The sequence below is a fragment of the Tachysurus vachellii genome, chromosome 19 (assembly GCF_030014155.1).
Source record: "Tachysurus vachellii isolate PV-2020 chromosome 19, HZAU_Pvac_v1, whole genome shotgun sequence".
Classification (NCBI taxonomy): domain Eukaryota; kingdom Metazoa; phylum Chordata; class Actinopteri; order Siluriformes; family Bagridae; genus Tachysurus; species Tachysurus vachellii.
In genome coordinates, this window is record NC_083478.1 from 452,501 (window position 1) to 472,500 (window position 20,000).

Sequence of the window (20,000 nt, forward strand, 5' to 3'; positions counted from 1 at the left end):
TATAATGTGATGAATTTTTGATGTCTGTCATGGTGCACGATGTGTTCATGACGATGTACGATGTATCAGTGATGACTAATACACCGCACGTCATTACTGATGCTACGGAGGTGATAGTTTAGTGCTTTAGGTGTTGGACTGATACAAAGGTTGTGAGTTTGAATCCCAGGTCCACCAGGCTGCCACTGCTGGGCCCCTGAGCGAGACCCTTAACCTTCAACTGCTCAGTTGTATAAAATGAGATGAAATGTAAGCTCTGAATAAGGGAGTCTGTGAAATGTTTTGTATGTCACTGCTACATCATGAAGTGTCATTGATGACCTGGTGATGGAACATGATGTATCACAGATGTACTGTAGGATAGATCATGATGATAGATGACGTATCTATACTGACATTTTATGAATCCACTACAATGTACAGTGTATCCACTATGATATACATCATTAATACGTGTTACAAACCTGTGATCCTACACACTGTACTGATGTCTATCACTCTGTATGATTTATTCAGAATTATAGACACATTTTAGATATTTGTGATGACGTCTAAATATCATATCAATAATGACGTCTGTAACTTACAAGTACAACAGACATAAATACAGCAGACTGACAAAATATATCTATTGAGTGTAGTTTTGAATCTCGTTTCTGATCTTCTGCTGTGTAGGAGACACGACTCACTTCCTGTGGAAACCTCCAGCAGCACCATGTCATCGTTATACAGGGGATCATTACCGTGTCGTCAGTGGAAATCCGCTTCCTTCAGGTTTGTTCATCTGCTGCTCTGAGCTTCAGCTGTGATGGTTGTGTAAAGCATTTTAAAACCTTTCTGAATCTCAGACTCTGAATCTCCTTTCCTGATGAACGCTTCACTCGAGTTACTCTGTGATTGATAACGAGTTTGAGTTTGAGAGGTTACTGGGTGATTTACCCTGAGAGGAACCTCACCAGTCCTTACTGATTAATTATGATGGTTATATTCATTATGTCCTAACAGTGATGTTTGGTGAGAAGCTCTGACTCTGCTGAGAAGTCTGCTTTGTCTTTTTTTTATTACCTGCAGTTTTGAGAAATTTCTAGGCTTTTATATAGAATCTTTACTGTCAGAGCAATAAATAAATAAATAAATAAATAAATAAGAGGTCTGCTGCTTAAATCTTTTAACTAGTGGACCAGCGCTTGTCATCTCTGTGGAGAAGAAGAGCAGCAGCAGTACAAGCATAAACCTATTAGCTCACACACGCCCCCAACAGTCTGTCAGAGGTAATGTATTTCTCACCTCCTGCTGTTTCAGTGCAGCTTCATGTGACACTAAACATGTTAGACACACGTGTGGGTGATATATTACACAGATATGGACAGTGTGGATAAATAATAACTGTCTACAAACATTATATTGGTGAAATACGGAGAGACAGCAACAGACACACACTAATTACACACACTGAGTTTGGTTTGTGAGGCTAAAGCTCGTCACGACCTCACATCACGTCTCTCTGCTGTATTTGAACAGGAAAAAGGCAAATTCAGATGATTGTTGATTATAGATTGACTATAAAATGATTGAAACGATCGAAATTACATTTATAGCACAGATCAGTGGATAAAAGTTAATATTGATTAAATTTATTCATTATTAGTTTTCCATATTTCGTGATGACGTTTGAAGCAGAGCCTCACCTGACCTCACCTGATCTCACCTGACCTCACCTGATCTCACCTGACCTCACCTGATCTCAGCTGATCTCACCTCCTCACCTGATCTCACCTGACCTCACCTCCTCACCTGATCTCACCTGACCTCACCTCCTCACCTGATCTCACCTGACCTCACCTCCTCACCTGATCTCACCTGACCTCACATCCTCACCTGACCTCACCTGACCTCACCTGACCTCACCTCCTCACCTGACCTCACCTGACCTCACCTCCTCCCCTGATCTCACCTGACCTCACCTGACCTCACCTCCTCACCTGATCTCACCTGACCTCACCTCCTCCCCTGATCTCACCTGACCTCACCTGACCTCACCTCCTCACCTGATCTCACCTGACCTCACCTCCTCACCTGATCTCACCTGACCTCACCTCCTCACCTGATCTCACCTGACCTCACCTGACCTCACCTCCTCACCTGATCTCACCTGACCTCACATCCTCACCTGACCTCACCTGACCTCACCTGACAACACCCTTGCTCTCTGATTAATTGTCCGTCAGTTTGGAGAAAGAGCTCTCGTGGTTTAATGCTGAAGTGTTTGCCGTCGGAGTTGAGGTTTAACGGTTAAATAAAGAGAAGTGTATTTACGTGGTATTTTTGTGACAATAGTGTGATGTCATTGTGTGAGGGTTATCACAAGGAGGTGTGGCTTAGTGTGCTGAGGAGATATCCAATCAAATCAACTTGTGTAATTCCCTTTAAGATCAGAGGAGTGTCCTAAACCACAGCTGTATTTATTATTGGTTTGATATTAACTTGTGATTTGTTGCAGATTAAATCATGTTGTTTAGTTCAGTTTAGTTCAGATTTTGGTGAAGCTCCTTGTTTATGTTCAATTTTAACTTTGTTCATAATCAGAAAAGATGTTTCTGTGTGGTGTTTAACAACGAACACTTTGGGCTAAAGTCCGTTTAATTAATGCTGCTTTGCTGAAGTCATTTGACTTTATCAGGGTTTCATTGTGGTGTTTGTTCAGTAAATTCTAACTTTTAGGTTGTTCATTCATTACCTATGAAGTTTTATTCATTAGAACATGAACTCAGTTTGATGCACAATAAAATCTTTATGAAGATTCATGAATGAATGAATATTGTAGTTACTGTGTCTTGTAGAGAAGCTGAACACACACCAGAGACCAAGTGCAACAGTCTTTAAGTGCAAGGACAATTCAGTGTGTAGTGTTGAGACGCTTTAGCAGTGCAGAACCTGGAGGCTGTCAGAGTGCAGTGAGCTCATGTAGCGTTGTCTCCTTCTGAATCCTCCAGACATTCGGTGGGTCAGAAGAGAAAAGGGCACGTTGGTCCTTGTGCCGCTCTCCTTTTTACCTTTGTGGAGGTGCTGTGCCCCACGCCACGCTCTCCTTCAGGATGAAGATCTTACTGCGCTACTCTGTTCTAATATTTCTCTTGCTTTTGCCACCCCACCAAGCAGCCATTTGCTTTCTGACACAACACTGAGGGATTGTGCTGTCTGCTAAGCGCCCGGTCTGAAGGAGCTGGACGAGTGGAGAAATGGTGGTGAAAAGCGGTGGTACAGGTCTCGCTGTCACAACATCTGGGAATGTGTCATTCCACCAGCATCAAGGGTTAAGATGAGCTGTTTAAATAAAACCTGAAGATTACAGAGGTGAAGTGTTTAAAAGTATTACAGGCTGCTTGGGAATTTTTCTGGAATATAAAGTTTCGTTTTCACTTTGCAATAAAAAGTCATGTCTTTGTGTGAAGGTGCAGAAGCGTGTAATAGGAACATTGGACTTGGTGTCGCAGGAGCAATTAATCACTGAAATGAGCTCCTGTGAGCGAACACACTGATTTACTCCTGCTTATAAGAAGAAGAGAAGGACTGTAGGAAAGAGTGTAGTGGAAGAGAGAGAGTGAGAGAGAGAGAGAGAGAGAGAGAGAGAGAGAGAGATGGTTTGAAGACTGAACACACTGCCCCCTGCTGGACTAGTCAAATAATACATCTGTATCGTTTTGTTTGTATTGTCTCCTGCTCCACAATAAGTTTTCTAGATGTTTGTTCTGAATCTGTGTGTAAATGTCATCTCCAAATTTCAGGAAAGTTGCTTCTACATAGATGTGTGTGTATGTGTGTGTTTGTGTGTATGTGTGTGTGCGTGTGTGTGTGTGGGGGGGTGTCATGGATGAGGTGTTTTGTTCACTGCACCAACTAAAAAATACCAACTTAGAGCCCTGAACACACACACACACACACACACACACACACACACACACACACACAAACACACCCACACACTCACACAAACACACAAACACACACATGCAAACACACACACACACACACACACACACAATCACACACAAACACACACTCACACAAACACACACACACGCACACACACACACACACACACACAAACACACCCACACACTCACACAAACACACACACACAAACACACACTCACACAAACACATGCAAACACACACACACAATCACACACAAACACACACACACACACACACTCACACAAACACACATGCAAACACACACACAAACACACACATGCAAACACACACACAAACACACGCAAACACACACACAAACACACAATCAAACACAGACACACTCAAACACACACACACACAATCACACACAAACACACACACTCACACAAACACACACACATGCAAACACACACACAAACACACACATGCAAACACACACAAACACACACACAAATACACAATCAAACACAGACACACTCAAACACACACACACACACACACACACACACACACACACATAGACAAAGAGAGAGAAAGAATTTCCCGTAAGTGCTTTGGACTCTTTCCAGTCAGAATCAATGGATAAGTCTTTATGGTGTTATTGGAGCAGCTGTGTTAATGCATAAGTCAATGTTTTTTTCATACACACACACACACACACACACACACACACACACTCACACTCACACACACACGCATACACACACACATCTGAAACTCCATCCACTATGTTACATCATAACTCATGTCATAACTGCTGACATTTGTGCTGTTTAATGTCACACGATCACAATTAGCAAGAACAAATAAAATTAAAGAACACGTGATTTATTTACCCAAAGCCAATGAACACGTGATTTATTTACCCAAAGCCAAAGAACACGTGATTTATTTACCCAAAGCCAAAGAACACGTGATTTATTTACCCAAAGCCAATGAACACGTGATTTATTTACCCAAAGCCAAAGAACACGTGATTTATTTACCCAAAGCCAAAGAACACGTGATTTATTTACCCAAAGCCAAAGAACACGTGATTTATTTACCCAAAGCCAAAGAACACGTGATTTATTTACCCAAAGCCAAAGAACACGTGATTTATTTACCCAAAGCCAAAGAACACGTGATTTATTTACCCAAAGCCAAAGAACACGTGATTTATTTACCCAAAGCCAAAGAACACGTGATTTATTTACCCAAAGCCAAAGAACACGTGATTTATTTACCCAAAGCCAAAGAACACGTGATTTATTTACCCAAAGCCAAAGAACACGTGATTTATTTACCCAAAGCCAAAGAACACGTGATTTATTTACCCAAAGCCCCGCCCCCAGTACATACCACATGTAATAGATCAGAAATTATGCATTTGTATAAAAAATAAATAATAATAAAATAAATATTCAAATTAAATAACATTATTATTAATGACAGTGTAACAACATTATTACTTATTAAAACCAAATAATCTAATCACCTTCACATTCCATCATTTTATTTATACAATAAAATAATATATATTTAAAAAATAAAATATAATATAAATGTAGAATGTGCCAGCAAACCTCATGCGCTTTTATAATTTATAGAAATAGTCATTTGATCCTGTGCAGCTTTGGTACTTCTGTACATTTGTGTTTCCCAAAACAAAGATGGTGGACATGAGACACGAACCCAGTGTTCATTCATTCACTCATTCATCTTCTACCGCTTATCTGAACTACCTCGGGTCACGGGGAGCCTGTGCCTATCTCAGGCGTCATCGGGCATCAAGGCAGGATACACCCTGGACGGAGTGCCAACCCATCACAGGGCACACACACACACACACACACTCATTCACTCACACAATCACACACTACGGACAATTTTCCAGAGATGCCAATCAACCTACCATGCATGTCTTTGGACCGGGGGAGGAAACCGGAGTACCCAGAGGAAACCCCCGAGGCACGGGGAGAACATGCAAACTCCACACACACAAGGTGGAGGTGGGAATCTGTGTGAGGCGAACGTGCTAACCACTAAGCCACCGTGCCCCCACCCAGTGATCAGTTTAAAGTAAAATAGATTATAAGCACAACAATATGTAACAACACAGAAGGTCAGATTTATAAATGTCTGTGAAACATCTGACAAACCTATTTATTATTCTTATAAAGTACAATTCTCAAACTTCATCAGCACTCATCAGTCAGGATATTAATTATTTAATAAAAATCAATAATCAATTAATAAAAAAAATACAGATAAAAATGGAATATTGTTAAATCATTTGTCTGGATTTTGCGCTGTGTGATGGGACAGAAATCTTATTAGTTTTTTATTACTACATTCTTTTGTTCATCTTTATCATTAATGTGATGATAAAATCAATGCAGTTTAGTGTTATGTGTTGATTTATACATTTTTATTTAATATTTAATAAGAAATTATTTTCAGTTCACTTTTTTTTTTGCATCTAATTATTAATTATTATTTTAAAATTAAAGTGTTTTTATAATTTTACTGTGTGAAAGACTTCAGGACAAAACCACAGGAGCCAATTTAACTTTAGCTGTTAACGTTGAATATTTCACTGTGTGAGTGTTTGAATAAAATAAAAATAAATAAACACATAAACATCATATTGGAATAATTAATTTTTATATGCAGTATTTCTGTTCAACAAACCTGACTCAGCTACACGATAAACACAAACACATGAGCATGCTGATTATTTTCCTCACTGCAGTGCATTATGGGATTGAGCTGACAGTAGGAGCTGTTCACTGCTGTGTGTGTGTGTGTGTGTGTGTGTGTGTGTGTGTGTGTGTGTGCGTGTGTGTGTGCGTGTGTGAGTGTGTGTGTGTGTGTGTGTGTGCGTGCGCGATGGCTTTTATCTGGACACTTTGCTTTTGGCTCACTGAACATCTCTGAGCAGCGAAGGTCGAGCCTCTCCTCCTGTTTCCATAGAGACCAAGGAGCCAATTAAGTACTGTGGCTCTGGACTGGACCACTCTGAGCGGAGGAGGGAGGGATTTATGTAGCATCAGCTTTATGTAGCATGTAGCTTACAAACACAGTAATGAACAAGAGAATTTTATGAACAATAATTAATGAACAAGGATTTAAGTAATTTTTATAAATAAGAAAAATTATTTTGTATGTTTTTAAAAACAACAACAACAACAACAACAATAATATACTGAAATGTTTCATGAAACGTTTCTTAAATAAAAAATAAAATAAAATGAAAACCAAAAATAAATAAATAATGGTAATAACAAATATCTCTTATTTAACAGAATGAATTTCTAAACAAAATTAAAAAATCAAGTGTCATTTTATCTGAACATTTTAAAGTAATTCAGATTAAATACAGAAAGATTTAATGTTAGATGTTTTAAAATGTATTTAATCAACATTAATTGGAAAATTATTTAGGAAATAAACATTTAATAAAAATCTAAACCTATATAAAGAAAAAACACAATAAAGTAAAAATCATTTAAGAAAAAAAAGACGTACTCTCTCATTCCCTCCCCTGTACTACCTCCACCCCTTCTGCTCATATCACAGTTGGTTTGTTCTGGTGTGGATGTGTGATGCGAGCGTTACATCACGGCTGCTGAGTCTGAATGAAACAACAGACCACAGCTTCAGACTCCATCCTTGTGCTGCTCTGTCTCTGCTGTACCACTCCAGCCTACACACACACACACACACACACACACAGTGAGAGTAGCTGATCTCCATCCTGTCATGGCGTATCGACTCTCCAAAATGTGAGTACACCTTTTTGTTGACCTTGATGGCATAAAAGCTGTTTGTGAGTGTGTGTGTGAGAGAGAGAGAGAGAGAGAGAGAGAGAGAGAGAGAGCTTGACCTATTGAGTCATGCCTTTCATGCAGATGCTCATTGTTAGGCTTGAGTGCAAGTCCAGTCACCTGTCTGTAAACAAGAATATTCTGCAGGGAGATTGTCATGTGAGCTCTGTGTGTGTGTGTGTGTGTGTGTGTGTGTGTGTGTGTGTGTGGGCAATTTGCTAACATGTTTGTGTATGCGGGCGAGATGTTTTTGTGACAAACAGCACATCAGAATATTTCAGTTTGCTAATTGGTTTGTACAGAAGTGTTGGTTTGTACAGTAGTGTTGGTTTGTACAGTAGTGTTGGTTTATACAGTAGTGTTGGTTTGTACAGTAGTGTTGGTTTATACAGAAGTGTTGGTTTGTACAGTAGTGTTGGTTTGTACAGTAGTGTTGGTTTATACAGAAGTGTTGGTTTATACAGTAGTGTTGGTTTGTACAGTAGTGTTGGTTTGTACAGAAGTGTTGGTTTGTACAGTAGTGTTGGTTTATACAGAAGTGTTGGTTTATACAGTAGTGTTGGTTTGTACAGTAGTGTTGGTTTGTACAGTAGTGTTGGTTTGTACAGTAGTGTTGGTTTGTACAGAAGTGTTGGTTTGTACAGTAGTGTTGGTTTATACAGAAGTGTTGGTTTATACAGTAGTGTTGGTTTGTACAGTAGTGTTGGTTTGTACAGAAGTGTTGGTTTGTACAGTAGTGTTGGTTTATACAGAAGTGTTGGTTTATACAGTAGTGTTGGTTTGTACAGTAGTGTTGGTTTGTACAGTAGTGTTGGTTTGTACAGTAGTGTTGGTTTGTACAGAAGTGTTGGTTTGTACAGTAGTGTTGGTTTATACAGAAGTGTTGGTTTGTACAGTAGTGTTGGTTTGTACAGTAGTGTTGGTGGATCTGGTTTAAGCCTCTGGTTGTTGATCAGAAGGTCAGGGTTCAAGACTCTGCACTGCCAAGATACCAACTCACTCTGCTCCAGGGACACGGCATTGTAACTGAGCCTGTGCTGTGATGTGTGTGTGACAATAATAAAGACTGCTACAGTGGTGTTGATGTGTACAGTGTTGATGTGTACAGTGTTGATGTGTACAGTGTTGATGTGTACAGTGTTGATGTGTACTGTGTTGATGTGTACAGTGTTGATGTGTACAGTGTTGATGTGTACAGTGTTGTTGTTGTGTACAGTGTTGTTGATGTGTACAGTGTTGATGTGTACAGTGTTGTTGTGTATAGTGTTGATGTGTACAGTGTTGTTGTTGTGTACAGTGTTGTTGATGTGTACAGTGTTGATGTGTACAGTGTTGATGTGTACAGTGTTGATGTGTACTGTGTTGTTGTTGTGTACAGTGTTGATGTGTACAGTGTTGATGTGTACTGTGTTGATGTGTACAGTGTTGATGTGTACAGTGTTGTTGATGTGTACAGTGTTGTTGTTGTGTACAGTGTTGTTGATGTGTACAGTGTTGTTGTTGTGTACAGTGTTGTTGTGTACAGTGTTGATGTGTACAGTGTTGTTGTGTACAGTGTTGATGTGTACAGTGTTGTTGATGTGTACAGTGTTGTTGATGTGTACAGTGTTGATGTGTACAGTGTTGTTGTTGTGTACAGTGTTGTTGTGTACAGTGTTGATGTGTACAGTGTTGTTGTGTACAGTGTTGTTGTTGTGTACAGTGTTGTTGATGTGTACAGTGTTGTTGTTGTGTACAGTGTTGTTGTGTACAGTGTTGATGTGTACAGTGTTGTTGTGTACAGTGTTGATGTGTACAGTGTTGTTGATGTGTACAGTGTTGTTGATGTGTACAGTGTTGATGTGTACAGTGTTGTTGTTGTGTACAGTGTTGTTGTGTACAGTGTTGATGTGTACAGTGTTGTTGTGTACAGTGTTGTTGTTGTGTACAGTGTTGTTGATGTGTACAGTGTTGTTGTTGTGTACAGTGTTGTTGTGTACAGTGTTGATGTGTACAGTGTTGTTGTGTACAGTGTTGTTGATGTGTACAGTGTTGTTGTTGTGTACAGTGTTGTTGTGTACGGTGTTGATGTGTACAGTGTTGTTGATGTGTACAGTGTTGTTGTTGTGTACAGTGTTGTTGATGTGTACAGTGTTGTTGTTGTGTAGTGTTGTTGTGTACAGTGTTGTTGTGTACAGTGTTGATGTGTACAGTGTTGTTGTGTACAGTGTTGTTGATGTGTACAGTGTTGATGTGTACAGTGTTGATGTGTACAGTGTTGTTGTGTACAGTGTTGTTGTGTACAGTGTTGTTGTTGTGTACAGTGTTGTTGTGTACAGTGTTGATGTGAGATGGGATCACGTGCCTAATAAAATACAGTAAAGTGTATAATATATCACTCACTTCTTACGTATAGAATTTAAATGTAACTAGATTTATAAAGATGGCGCAACAAACTTTGATGTTGGCTTTGATGAGGCAAAGGTCAGTGTTACATTTGGAGGCAAGTGGACATAAAACTTGTGAAATCTATTGGAGCGCTAGGGTGCCAAAACATTTGGAGGCAAGTGGAGACGAGCATGTGACGTTATCTGAAAACCTGTGACGCAATTCCCCTCCTTGGGCTGAGTGTTTTGATATGCCACATGCCCATGTTGTGCTAATGTTGTTTGTTTTCACGTGACATCACGTGTCGTCATGTGACGTCATCAGAATACCCGTGAGGAAGTTCCCCTTATTGTTCTGAGTGTTTTGATATGTCACATGTCCATGTTGTATAAAGTTTTTTGATTTTGCCTATTTTGGGGGCGGGGCTGCGGGACAACCGGAAGTCCAGTCGGTACACCAGTTTAAACCTTTGTTCAGAGTCTCACCCTAAAGGAGCTGGACGAGTTATAAACCTCTAAATTTATAATGGGAGTCTATGGGAAAAGGGTCACTTTGAGACCCGGTACCAGAAGTACTGGTACTCGGATCGCTTATAAAAGTGATAGCAACAAACTTCAGACCAGCGTCTACAACATATCATTTTGGTGCGTGTGGCTCGAAAGTCCTAGGAGGAGTTAATATTTATATATTTTTGTCTAAGTTTAAATAGGAAAACAGAATGTTGGCTTCTACAAAGCGACATAATAATTAACTTGAATATCATGAACTTTATTTCTCTTATGGACTCGTCAGACAGTCAGGAAGCTAAATATCAGAGAGTGGACATGGAGCATGTCACCTGTAGTGATGTAGCCGTGGTGTAAATAAGGACTTAGAGCATGTCACCTGTAGTGATGTAGCTGTAGTGTAAATAAGGACTTAGAGCATGTCACCTGTAGTGATGTAGCCGTAGTGTAAATAAGGACTTAGAGCATGTCACCTGTAGTGATGTAGCCGTAGTGTAAATAAGGACTTAGAGCATGTCACCTGTAGTGATGTAGCCGTAGTGTAAATAAGGACTTAGAGCATGTCACCTGTAGTGATGTAGCTGTAGTGTAAATAAGGACTTAGAGCATGTCACCTGTAGTGATGTAGTCGTGGTGTAAATAAGGACTTAGAGCATGTCACCTGTAGTGATGTAGCCGTGGTGTAAATAAGGACTTAGAGCATGTCACCTGTAGTGATGTAGCCGTAGTGTAAATAAGGACTTAGAGCATGTCACCTGTAGTGATGTAGCCGTGGTGTAAATAAGGACTTAGAGCATGTCACCTGTAGTGATGTAGCCGTAGTGTAAATAAGGACTTAGAGCATGTCACCTGTAGTGATGTAGCTGTAGTGTAAATAAGGACTTAGAGCATGTCACCTGTAGTGATGTAGCTGTAGTGTAAATAAGGACTTAGAGCATGTCACCTGTAGTGATGTAGCTGTAGTGTAAATAAGGACTTAGAGCATGTCACCTGTAGTGATGTAGCTGTAGTGTAAATAAGGACTTAGAGCATGTCACCTGTAGTGATGTAGCCGTGGTGTAAATAAGGACTTAGAGCATGTCACCTGTAGTGATGTAGCCGTGGTGTAAATAAGGACTTAGAGCATGTCACCTGTAGTGATGTAGCTGTAGTGTAAATAAGGACTTAGAGCATGTCACCTGTAGTGATGTAGTCGTGGTGTAAATAAGGACTTAGAGCATGTCACCTGTAGTGATGTAGCCGTGGTGTAAATAAGGACTTAGAGCATGTCACCTGTAGTGATGTAGCCGTAGTGTAAATAAGGACTTAGAGCATGTCACCTGTAGTGATGTAGCCGTGGTGTAAATAAGGACTTAGAGCATGTCACCTGTAGTGATGTAGCCGTAGTGTAAATAAGGACTTAGAGCATGTCACCTGTAGTGATGTAGCTGTAGTGTAAATAAGGACTTAGAGCATGTCACCTGTAGTGATGTAGCTGTAGTGTAAATAAGGACTTAGAGCATGTCACCTGTAGTGATGTAGCTGTAGTGTAAATAAGGACTTAGAGCATGTCACCTGTAGTGATGTAGCTGTAGTGTAAATAAGGACTTAGAGCATGTCACCTGTAGTGATGTAGCCGTGGTGTAAATAAGGACTTAGAGCATGTCACCTGTAGTGATGTAGCCGTGGTGTAAATAAGGACTTAGAGCATGTCACCTGTAGTGATGTAGCTGTAGTGTAAATAAGGACTTAGAGCATGTCACCTGTAGTGATGTAGTCGTGGTGTAAATAAGGACTTAGAGCATGTCACCTGTAGTGATGTAGCCGTGGTGTAAATAAGGACTTAGAGCATGTCACCTGTAGTGATGTAGCTGTAGTGTAAATAAGGACTTAGAGCATGTCACCTGTAGTGATGTAGCCGTGGTGTAAATAAGGACTTGAGATGTTTTCTTTTACATGCAGCTGTTTTTGAGTCTTCTGCTGTCTCATCATTGGGTCTCTTCTGCTTTTTAAAGCAACTCTCTATTTTATCAGTGTGTGAAAGAGAAAAAGAAAGAAAATGTTAATTTTTCAAAATAATTCACCCTGCAATAGTCAATAAAATGGAAATAATATAAAAATTGAAACTAAGTTTTATTATTTCTCTACGGCTCTGTACTGGTTCACGGCCCGGTCGTTGGGGAGCTAGTTAGTGAGTAACATTATTTCATTTCAGTTCCATCGACATGAAGCTGCTTCTGCGTGATCTTTGTTATATAAATGACTATGTTCTATTTCTATCTCCCAGTTCCTGACTGATATAAACCGTTTCTCCAAATAACAGTTAAAATAAGTTTTAAAAAGCCTCCTGATGGTCTGTGGCACTAAGCGAGTTTCACTTCTAAGAAGAAACTGTTCTGCTACAAAAGCTTATAAATGTGTCTGGACTTGCAGCTTAATGTTTTATTGTTAACTCAGCTACGTTCACGTACACGCTAGCTAACATTTACACGTGTGTTATAATTCTAAACACAAATAATGATAAAGGAAAACTCTTATGAAACACTTTACATTAACACGTTAGGGTCCTAAAGCTGAGCCCTGAGGAACCCATGAGGAACCTGTTGACAGAGGTCAACCCTCACGGCTAATCAGGGCTTTTTAGAGCGTGCACACTCGATGCTCGGCAAAAATAAAGTCCACTTCTCTTTGAACAGAACTTTCTCACTGTGGCTTTTAATCGGGTCAAAACACACTAAGCATCTGAGAGAGCTGTTCAAATGAATATTTGAATCGACTCTGAATCGACTCGACTGCAGGAAACGAATCAAACATGATATGAGCTTTTAGCTGCAATGTTTTTCTGGTAGAATCGTTGTTGTTGTTGTTGTTGATGTTGTTGTTGTTGTTGTTGTTGTTGTTGAACTGAGCCAAAGCACAGCGCTGCAGATCAGATCTGAAAGATTCATAAATATAAAATACTGCTGAAAAACTTTGAGAATAAACATAAACATATAAAAGAATCATTAACTGTACAACAGTGCAGAGTGATCCATGTTCCTCAGACAGTCAAGGATCGAGTACAACTCTGAGTCCAAGGTGTTCGACAGACTAATAGGTGTGAAATGGAGTTTAAAATGACAAGAGATGTGAGTGGAGGATGGAGATCTGTCAGGGCTGAAGGTCAGACATCTCTCTGAGCTGAAGGAGGAAAGATGGCAGGCGTGATGTTCTCTCACAGCTTAGAAGATGCTTTTCTCTGCTTTATACTTCTGAATCATCGACTCTCTTAAAGACTCATCATTTTTTAATCATTAGGAAACCATCCTGAGCTTCTCTGTGTTACTGACGCTGAATAAAATAATAAGAATTGTCTTCACACCTCCTGTTACATAATGCACTAAAAAGCCAGCCATCTGTTTTCTGCTGAATGGCTTTGTGTCTAAAAACAGACGTGTGAGTGTTTAACAGAGTCTCCGACGCCTCCAGCTGGAAGATCATATGACTGTCTCAAGGTGACTGTAAGCAGCAGCTCCAGGGTTGAAGGCCTCGTCTGTTCTCCAAACAGCACGGAATCCTGAAGAGAACACAGACAACACCAGCAGATCCAAGAGTTGAAATAGAGAAGAACAGCTAGAGCTTCAGTTTTACTCAGGAATCCTCAAGTTCAGGAGCTTTATCGTGTACAGAAGAGACTCAAAATGTGTGAAACATCTGTTCTTCATGGAGTTCTGAGAGGCTTCACTATACTCTCATCTTTTAATTTAAATTGAAGTCCGTTGTGTGTGTGCATGTTTGTGTGTGTGTGAGTGCTTGTGTGCGTGCTTGTGCGTGTGCGATTGTGTGTGTGTGTGTGAGTGTGTGCGTGCGTGCGCGTGTGTGTGAGTGTGTGTGTGAGTGTGTGCGTGAGTGCTTGTGTGCGTGCGTGTGTGTGTGAGTGTGTGCGTGAGTGCCTGTGTGCGTGCGTGTGTGTGTATGTGTGTATGAGAGAGAGAGATAGCGTTGTAAATATCGATGACCTCAAGGAGTAATAACATTTTGCAAAGTTGCACCTTAATATAATTTGTTATAAAAAAAATCATGCTGATGCTCGTCTGGTCTGATGCTCGTCTGGTCTGATGCTCGTTTGGTCTGATGCTCGTCTGTACTGATGCTTGCCTGTACTGATGCTCGTCTGGTCTGATGCTCGTCTGGTCCGATGCTCGCCTGTACTGATGCTCGTCTGTACTGATGCTCGTCTGTACTGATGCTCGTCTGTACTGATGCTCGTCTCTACTGATGCTCCTCTGGTCTGATGCTCGTCTGATCCGATGCTCGTCTGTACTGATGCTCGTCTCTACTGATGCTCCTCTGGTCTGATGCTCGTCTGATCCGATGCTCGTCTGTACTGATGCTCGTCTCTACTGATGCTCCTCTGGTCTGATGCTCGTCTGATCCGATGCTCGTCTGTACTGACGCTCGTCTGATCTGATGCTCGTCTGATCTGATGCCTGTCTGATCTGATGCTCGCCTGCTTGATCCTGAGTGTTTCTGCGTGTAGATTAATAACTCAGATGTTGACTCTTGTCTCTATCTTTCTCCTTGTGTCGTAGGGCTGTAGATACTTTGCACCAGTATTGCTGTCCAACTCCGTTGTCCAATAAGCAGCTAGTCAGACCTGCGTCTCTCAAAGAGTGCAGGTAAGCGTCACGCTGGTCCCAACACGTAGCCTAGCTAGATTCATGGCCAATGAACTCAGCTGAACTCAGCACAACAAACACCTCGTACCAATAGTGATGTGGCTGAACATTAGAGAAATGACTGCATGCTAATATTGAAAAGTTCCACATGACATGTCTTTATTATTAGCCACGTTAGCATTCAGTTTTCTGGGAGAAGTGAAATTGGGCAGTTTGATGTTATTAGTCCAGTGTTTTTTTGTTTGCACTGATACTTCACCTAAAACTGCATAAAAACATATAAAATACCATCTTCCATGGCTTCAGAGACACATTTGCTAATGTATTTCCTGTTAAGATGCATGTTTACTTCCTGTTTAAATTAAAACAGGCTGAATTGTGACGCTGCTTTTTTTTTTTTCACTCATTCTAGAAACAATTAAATCTCACCATAACACTTGTATTTATTTCCTCTCAAACCAATAAAGTGCTGAATAATTCTACAGTTATACAGGAAAAACTAGATCATTTTACACTCATGTGGTGCTGTTCATAAGTATTCACCCCCTCTTTGACTTTTTCCGCTTTGTGGCATCTGGAACTGAAATGAAGTTAAATTGAGTCTGTTGTCATGAATAAATACTGAAGTGAGAGAAAAAGTTTATCAAGCAATAAAACGTTGTGAACATATTCACCCCATCGCTGTGAGAACTCCTGAAGGGAAAGGGCATCCTGAAGGACGTTGAGGAGAGCTCCAATCTTAGAAAGTTTAGAATTGAAAAGAGTAAAAAACAGACTAGAGGAGAGAGTTTAGTAAACAGTGAGCTAATAAAGACAGGATTGAGCTTTTCATATGAACACTCAGGAGTGTGAAATCCCACAAAAAGTTTGGAAGTGTTTTCTCCACTCTGATGGAAACCACCACAAACTTTTTAACCTTTCCTCAAACACCCTGTGAACACCATCTCCTCTGTGGTGGTGGTAGCATCATGCTGAACATTACACTCCTCCTGTTTTCCTTCTCTGAGTCTGTGGCTTGTTATAAGGAACATTCTGTGTTCTAACATCGAGTTTTTTAAATCAGCAGCGAGAACGCTGACTAGACCTGAGTTCAGGCAGAGTGACAGACACAGCGTGGTCACAGTGTGGGGAAGAGCATCACGTTGTACACACTTCCTGTTGGTGTTATAATGCATCATGCTCTGTTCTTCATGCTCTGGCTGCTTAATCATCACATCATCACCAAACTACAGACTTTATCCAATGTTCTATAACAATTCCTTCCAGCAGCCATTGTGTGTGTGTGTGTGTGTGTGTGTGTGTGTGTGTGCACTGTACTGCAGGGAAGACATTGATCTTCACCAGTTCTGTTGTCCATCCTTTGGGAGCAGCAATCTGTCCATATAGTGGAGAGAAAGAAAAGAAAAGCAGACCCATGGGCCGAGCTGCAACTCATCAGTCTTCTTCTTTAACGGACCGATTTATCTTCCGTCTGCATGTATAACTGTGACAGTCCACATGTGTTTGTGTCCAAATCGTCGTCTGAACCTCTGCTGCGTTTCTGACAATCAAAAAGGTTTCATTTAAAGAAATGACATTTTTCTTCAATTTTTCATTTTGACAGCAAGGAAAAGAAGTGGGGAAGAATGAGGTGCTGCATGTTTTCAAAAAATATTAAGAACACACAAACAAACACACACACACACATACACACACAAACACACACATATACACACACACACACACACACACATACACACACAAACACACACATATACACACACACACACACACACACATACACACACACAAACACACACATATACACACACACAAACACACACACACACACATACACACACACACACACAAACTCTCACACACACACAAACACACACATACACACACACACTCTCACACACTCTGACACACAAACACACACACACACTCACACACACACAGACACACACACACACACAAACACACACACACACACTCTCACACACAAACACACACTCACACACAAACACACACACTCACACAAACACACACACCCAGACAGAGACACACATACACTCTCACACACAAACACACACACTCTCACACACACACACACACATACACACACACACTCACACACACACACATACACACAAACAGACACACACACACACAGACAGAGACACATACACTCTCACACACAAACACACACACTCTCACACACACAGACAGAGACACATACACTCTCACACACAAACACACACACTCTCACACACACACATACACACACACTCACACACACACACACACTCTCTCACACACAAACACACACTCACACACACACACACTCTCACACACACACAGACACACACACAATATATATATATGTATATAAACATTTTAATGCATGTAATAACGCAATATATATTTTGCTGAGATTTTGCAGATTAAATAGTTATTTAGTTTTTGACAATAATTAAGTGAAGCTATTTAAAGCGTTCTGGTTTAAAATCAAAGCTTTAAATGTCAAATGTGTGACTTCCGTTTGACAAATAATGCAAACTGCTGCACTTATAAATCTATTGTGATTATTCTTGATGATAACGGATTGATCACTCGGTGCTAATGACAGCAGCAGGCAGAGACATTGAGGTGAAAAACATAACGGAGGAATAAAAATAGAGATGGATCGAATGTTTCTGTCCTTCTAGAGCTTTGGTGTGAAGGACTGAGATGTCATTAAATACAAATAAGAGATTTTGCATATTTTTACATTATTTTACCTTTTATTGTTTACAATTGATTAAAATATTTTAATTCATTATAATTATTATTCATTATTTATAAAACTTTACAACTAAATTATATACTGTATTTGACCAGCCTGTGAACCACTCGTCCTCCCTCCAGAGGGAGCTGTAGCCTGAATATTGATTTACTCAACAGTCACTTCCTGTGTATAAGGACATTTAAACCCCAGTCAGTTGTTCTTCTTACCAAACCTTTGTGTTTTTGCTCTGATTTCTTCCTGGTGTTTTGATGATATTTCTCTGTTTTATAATTCTCAGGTTTCAGTTTGTGTTTTCATTTTAGTCTCTATCACTTGTGTATCTGTGTTTTGACCATAAGCCTGTTCTCTGCCTTCTTTTCGCGTCAGCCTGAGACCAACCAGAACCAGGCCATTTTTATCACTTTTACCAAATGCGTTCGTATCGTGTAGCTGCTCTCAGGTGAACCGTTAGCTTGTGCTTTGGCCGTGTGAGACAATGACCCCCAAATCTGCACCTCCTTCACCTTTTTCTCACAAGGATGAGTTTAAATACATAGACAGGGAAAGGATGTGGCCATCCTACAGCTACGTCAGTGTGTGAGGTCCACTGCTGAATGTGCCATAGAATTTTGCACATTAGCAGCACATGTTGCATTTAGAGCTATATTCCATGTGGGATACAATTCAACTCATTAGGCAGAACTAGCATGTATGGATGAGTCCATAACTCTTTCCCACTTTATTAATCTGCCTATCAGGCTCGATAAACTTCTCCACAGTTGGTTGTACACCAGATAGCATCATGCCACCCTTGCCTTCGATGAGCACCCCTAGCCACCCTCCAGGAATGTCCAGAGCCCATGCAGGTGGGAAGGCCCAACAGTCTTCAGAGGAGCGCCTACATCCTCATTCGTTTAAGAGAGGGAGATGAGTGGAAAACAGCCTTCATCACCACCAGGGCGCACTATGAGTATAGGGTCATGCTGTACAGCATTAAGGACAAAAGCACTATAGGTCTGTAACTTAAGAAAGCGCAGTACAAATGAAGTAGACAGAGGGGTCAGTTGCAGTACTTTGTGGACTGGGAAGGATATGGCCCTGAGGAAAGGTCATATAGTATGAAATAGATGTAATTACTGTTGATAGAGTAAGAGGGGAAGCTTTAGAAGGCTGGAGAATGTCAGGGATGTAAAAATGAGTGCTGGATGAATTTTAATTAGATTTTTATTTAGCCTTTTGATCTGATGGAGAATAAAGTGAGAGCGTGACATCTACAGGATGTCACATCACCTCGTGTTCTCGCACTCAGAAAGGAAGTGTGTTTCACTTTCATACAAATTTTGCTGTTTCTTTATTCTGCATGTTGTGATAGTAATTTATTATTGATTAATTATAGATGTATATTAACATCATTACAGCACGATATTAAAAATTCTCATGTCATTATATTACATTGTACAGATTTTTCTCTTTTCAATTCTTGTGGCTTAACCAGTAAAAACCCCTGAGTGTGTCCGAGCAGCACGGTGTCCCCATGTCCTGTCCTGTTGTGTGTGTAGTTCCTGCAGTGTGGCTGTAGGGGGCGCAGGGCACTGCAGTGTGTTCTGCGGATGTCCTCCAGAGGGAAAGTGAGGCTGATGATAATGCAGCAGTGATGTAAGCAGGTTAGAGCGTTGTACAGCTGCAGTGTCTTTATCACCAGAACACAACATTTTTATAGCACATCTTTAAGAAAGCTCTTTTAAGGTCCCATTTAAACACTCGGCCCTTTTTAATGCCCATCATGATTATTCCTCATCACGCCGTATGATCCATCGCAATCAGATCTCATGGAGTCCTGCTTGATGGAACGATTCTCCATGTCTGATTATACGCTGACGATCCACTAACTTACTCATGATCTGCTCACTTCATCTAGCTTATTGTAGTTCTCTTCTTATTTAATTACAGTAATGTG

General features: G+C 40.5%; 2 protein-coding genes across 2 annotated transcripts in view; both read left to right on the forward strand.

Annotated features, from left to right (window-relative positions):
• Positions 1-3,099, forward strand: part of LOC132862465 (uncharacterized) — a 7,004-nt gene extending 3,905 nt beyond the window's left edge. The window contains exons 3-4 of the mRNA XM_060894499.1: positions 676-774; positions 2,994-3,099. Coding sequence (XP_060750482.1) covers positions 676-774; positions 2,994-3,099 — 205 coding nt within the window. The remainder of the gene's footprint in view (positions 1-675; positions 775-2,993) is intronic.
• A 4,605-nt stretch (positions 3,100-7,704) lies between these two features.
• iqsec1a (IQ motif and Sec7 domain ArfGEF 1a) overlaps positions 7,705-20,000 on the forward strand; it is a 64,795-nt gene continuing 52,499 nt past the window's right edge. Inside the window, exon 1 of the mRNA XM_060893453.1 lies at positions 7,705-7,742. Within this exon, the coding sequence (XP_060749436.1) occupies positions 7,720-7,742 (23 nt within the window). The 5' untranslated portion in view covers positions 7,705-7,719. The remainder of the gene's footprint in view (positions 7,743-20,000) is intronic.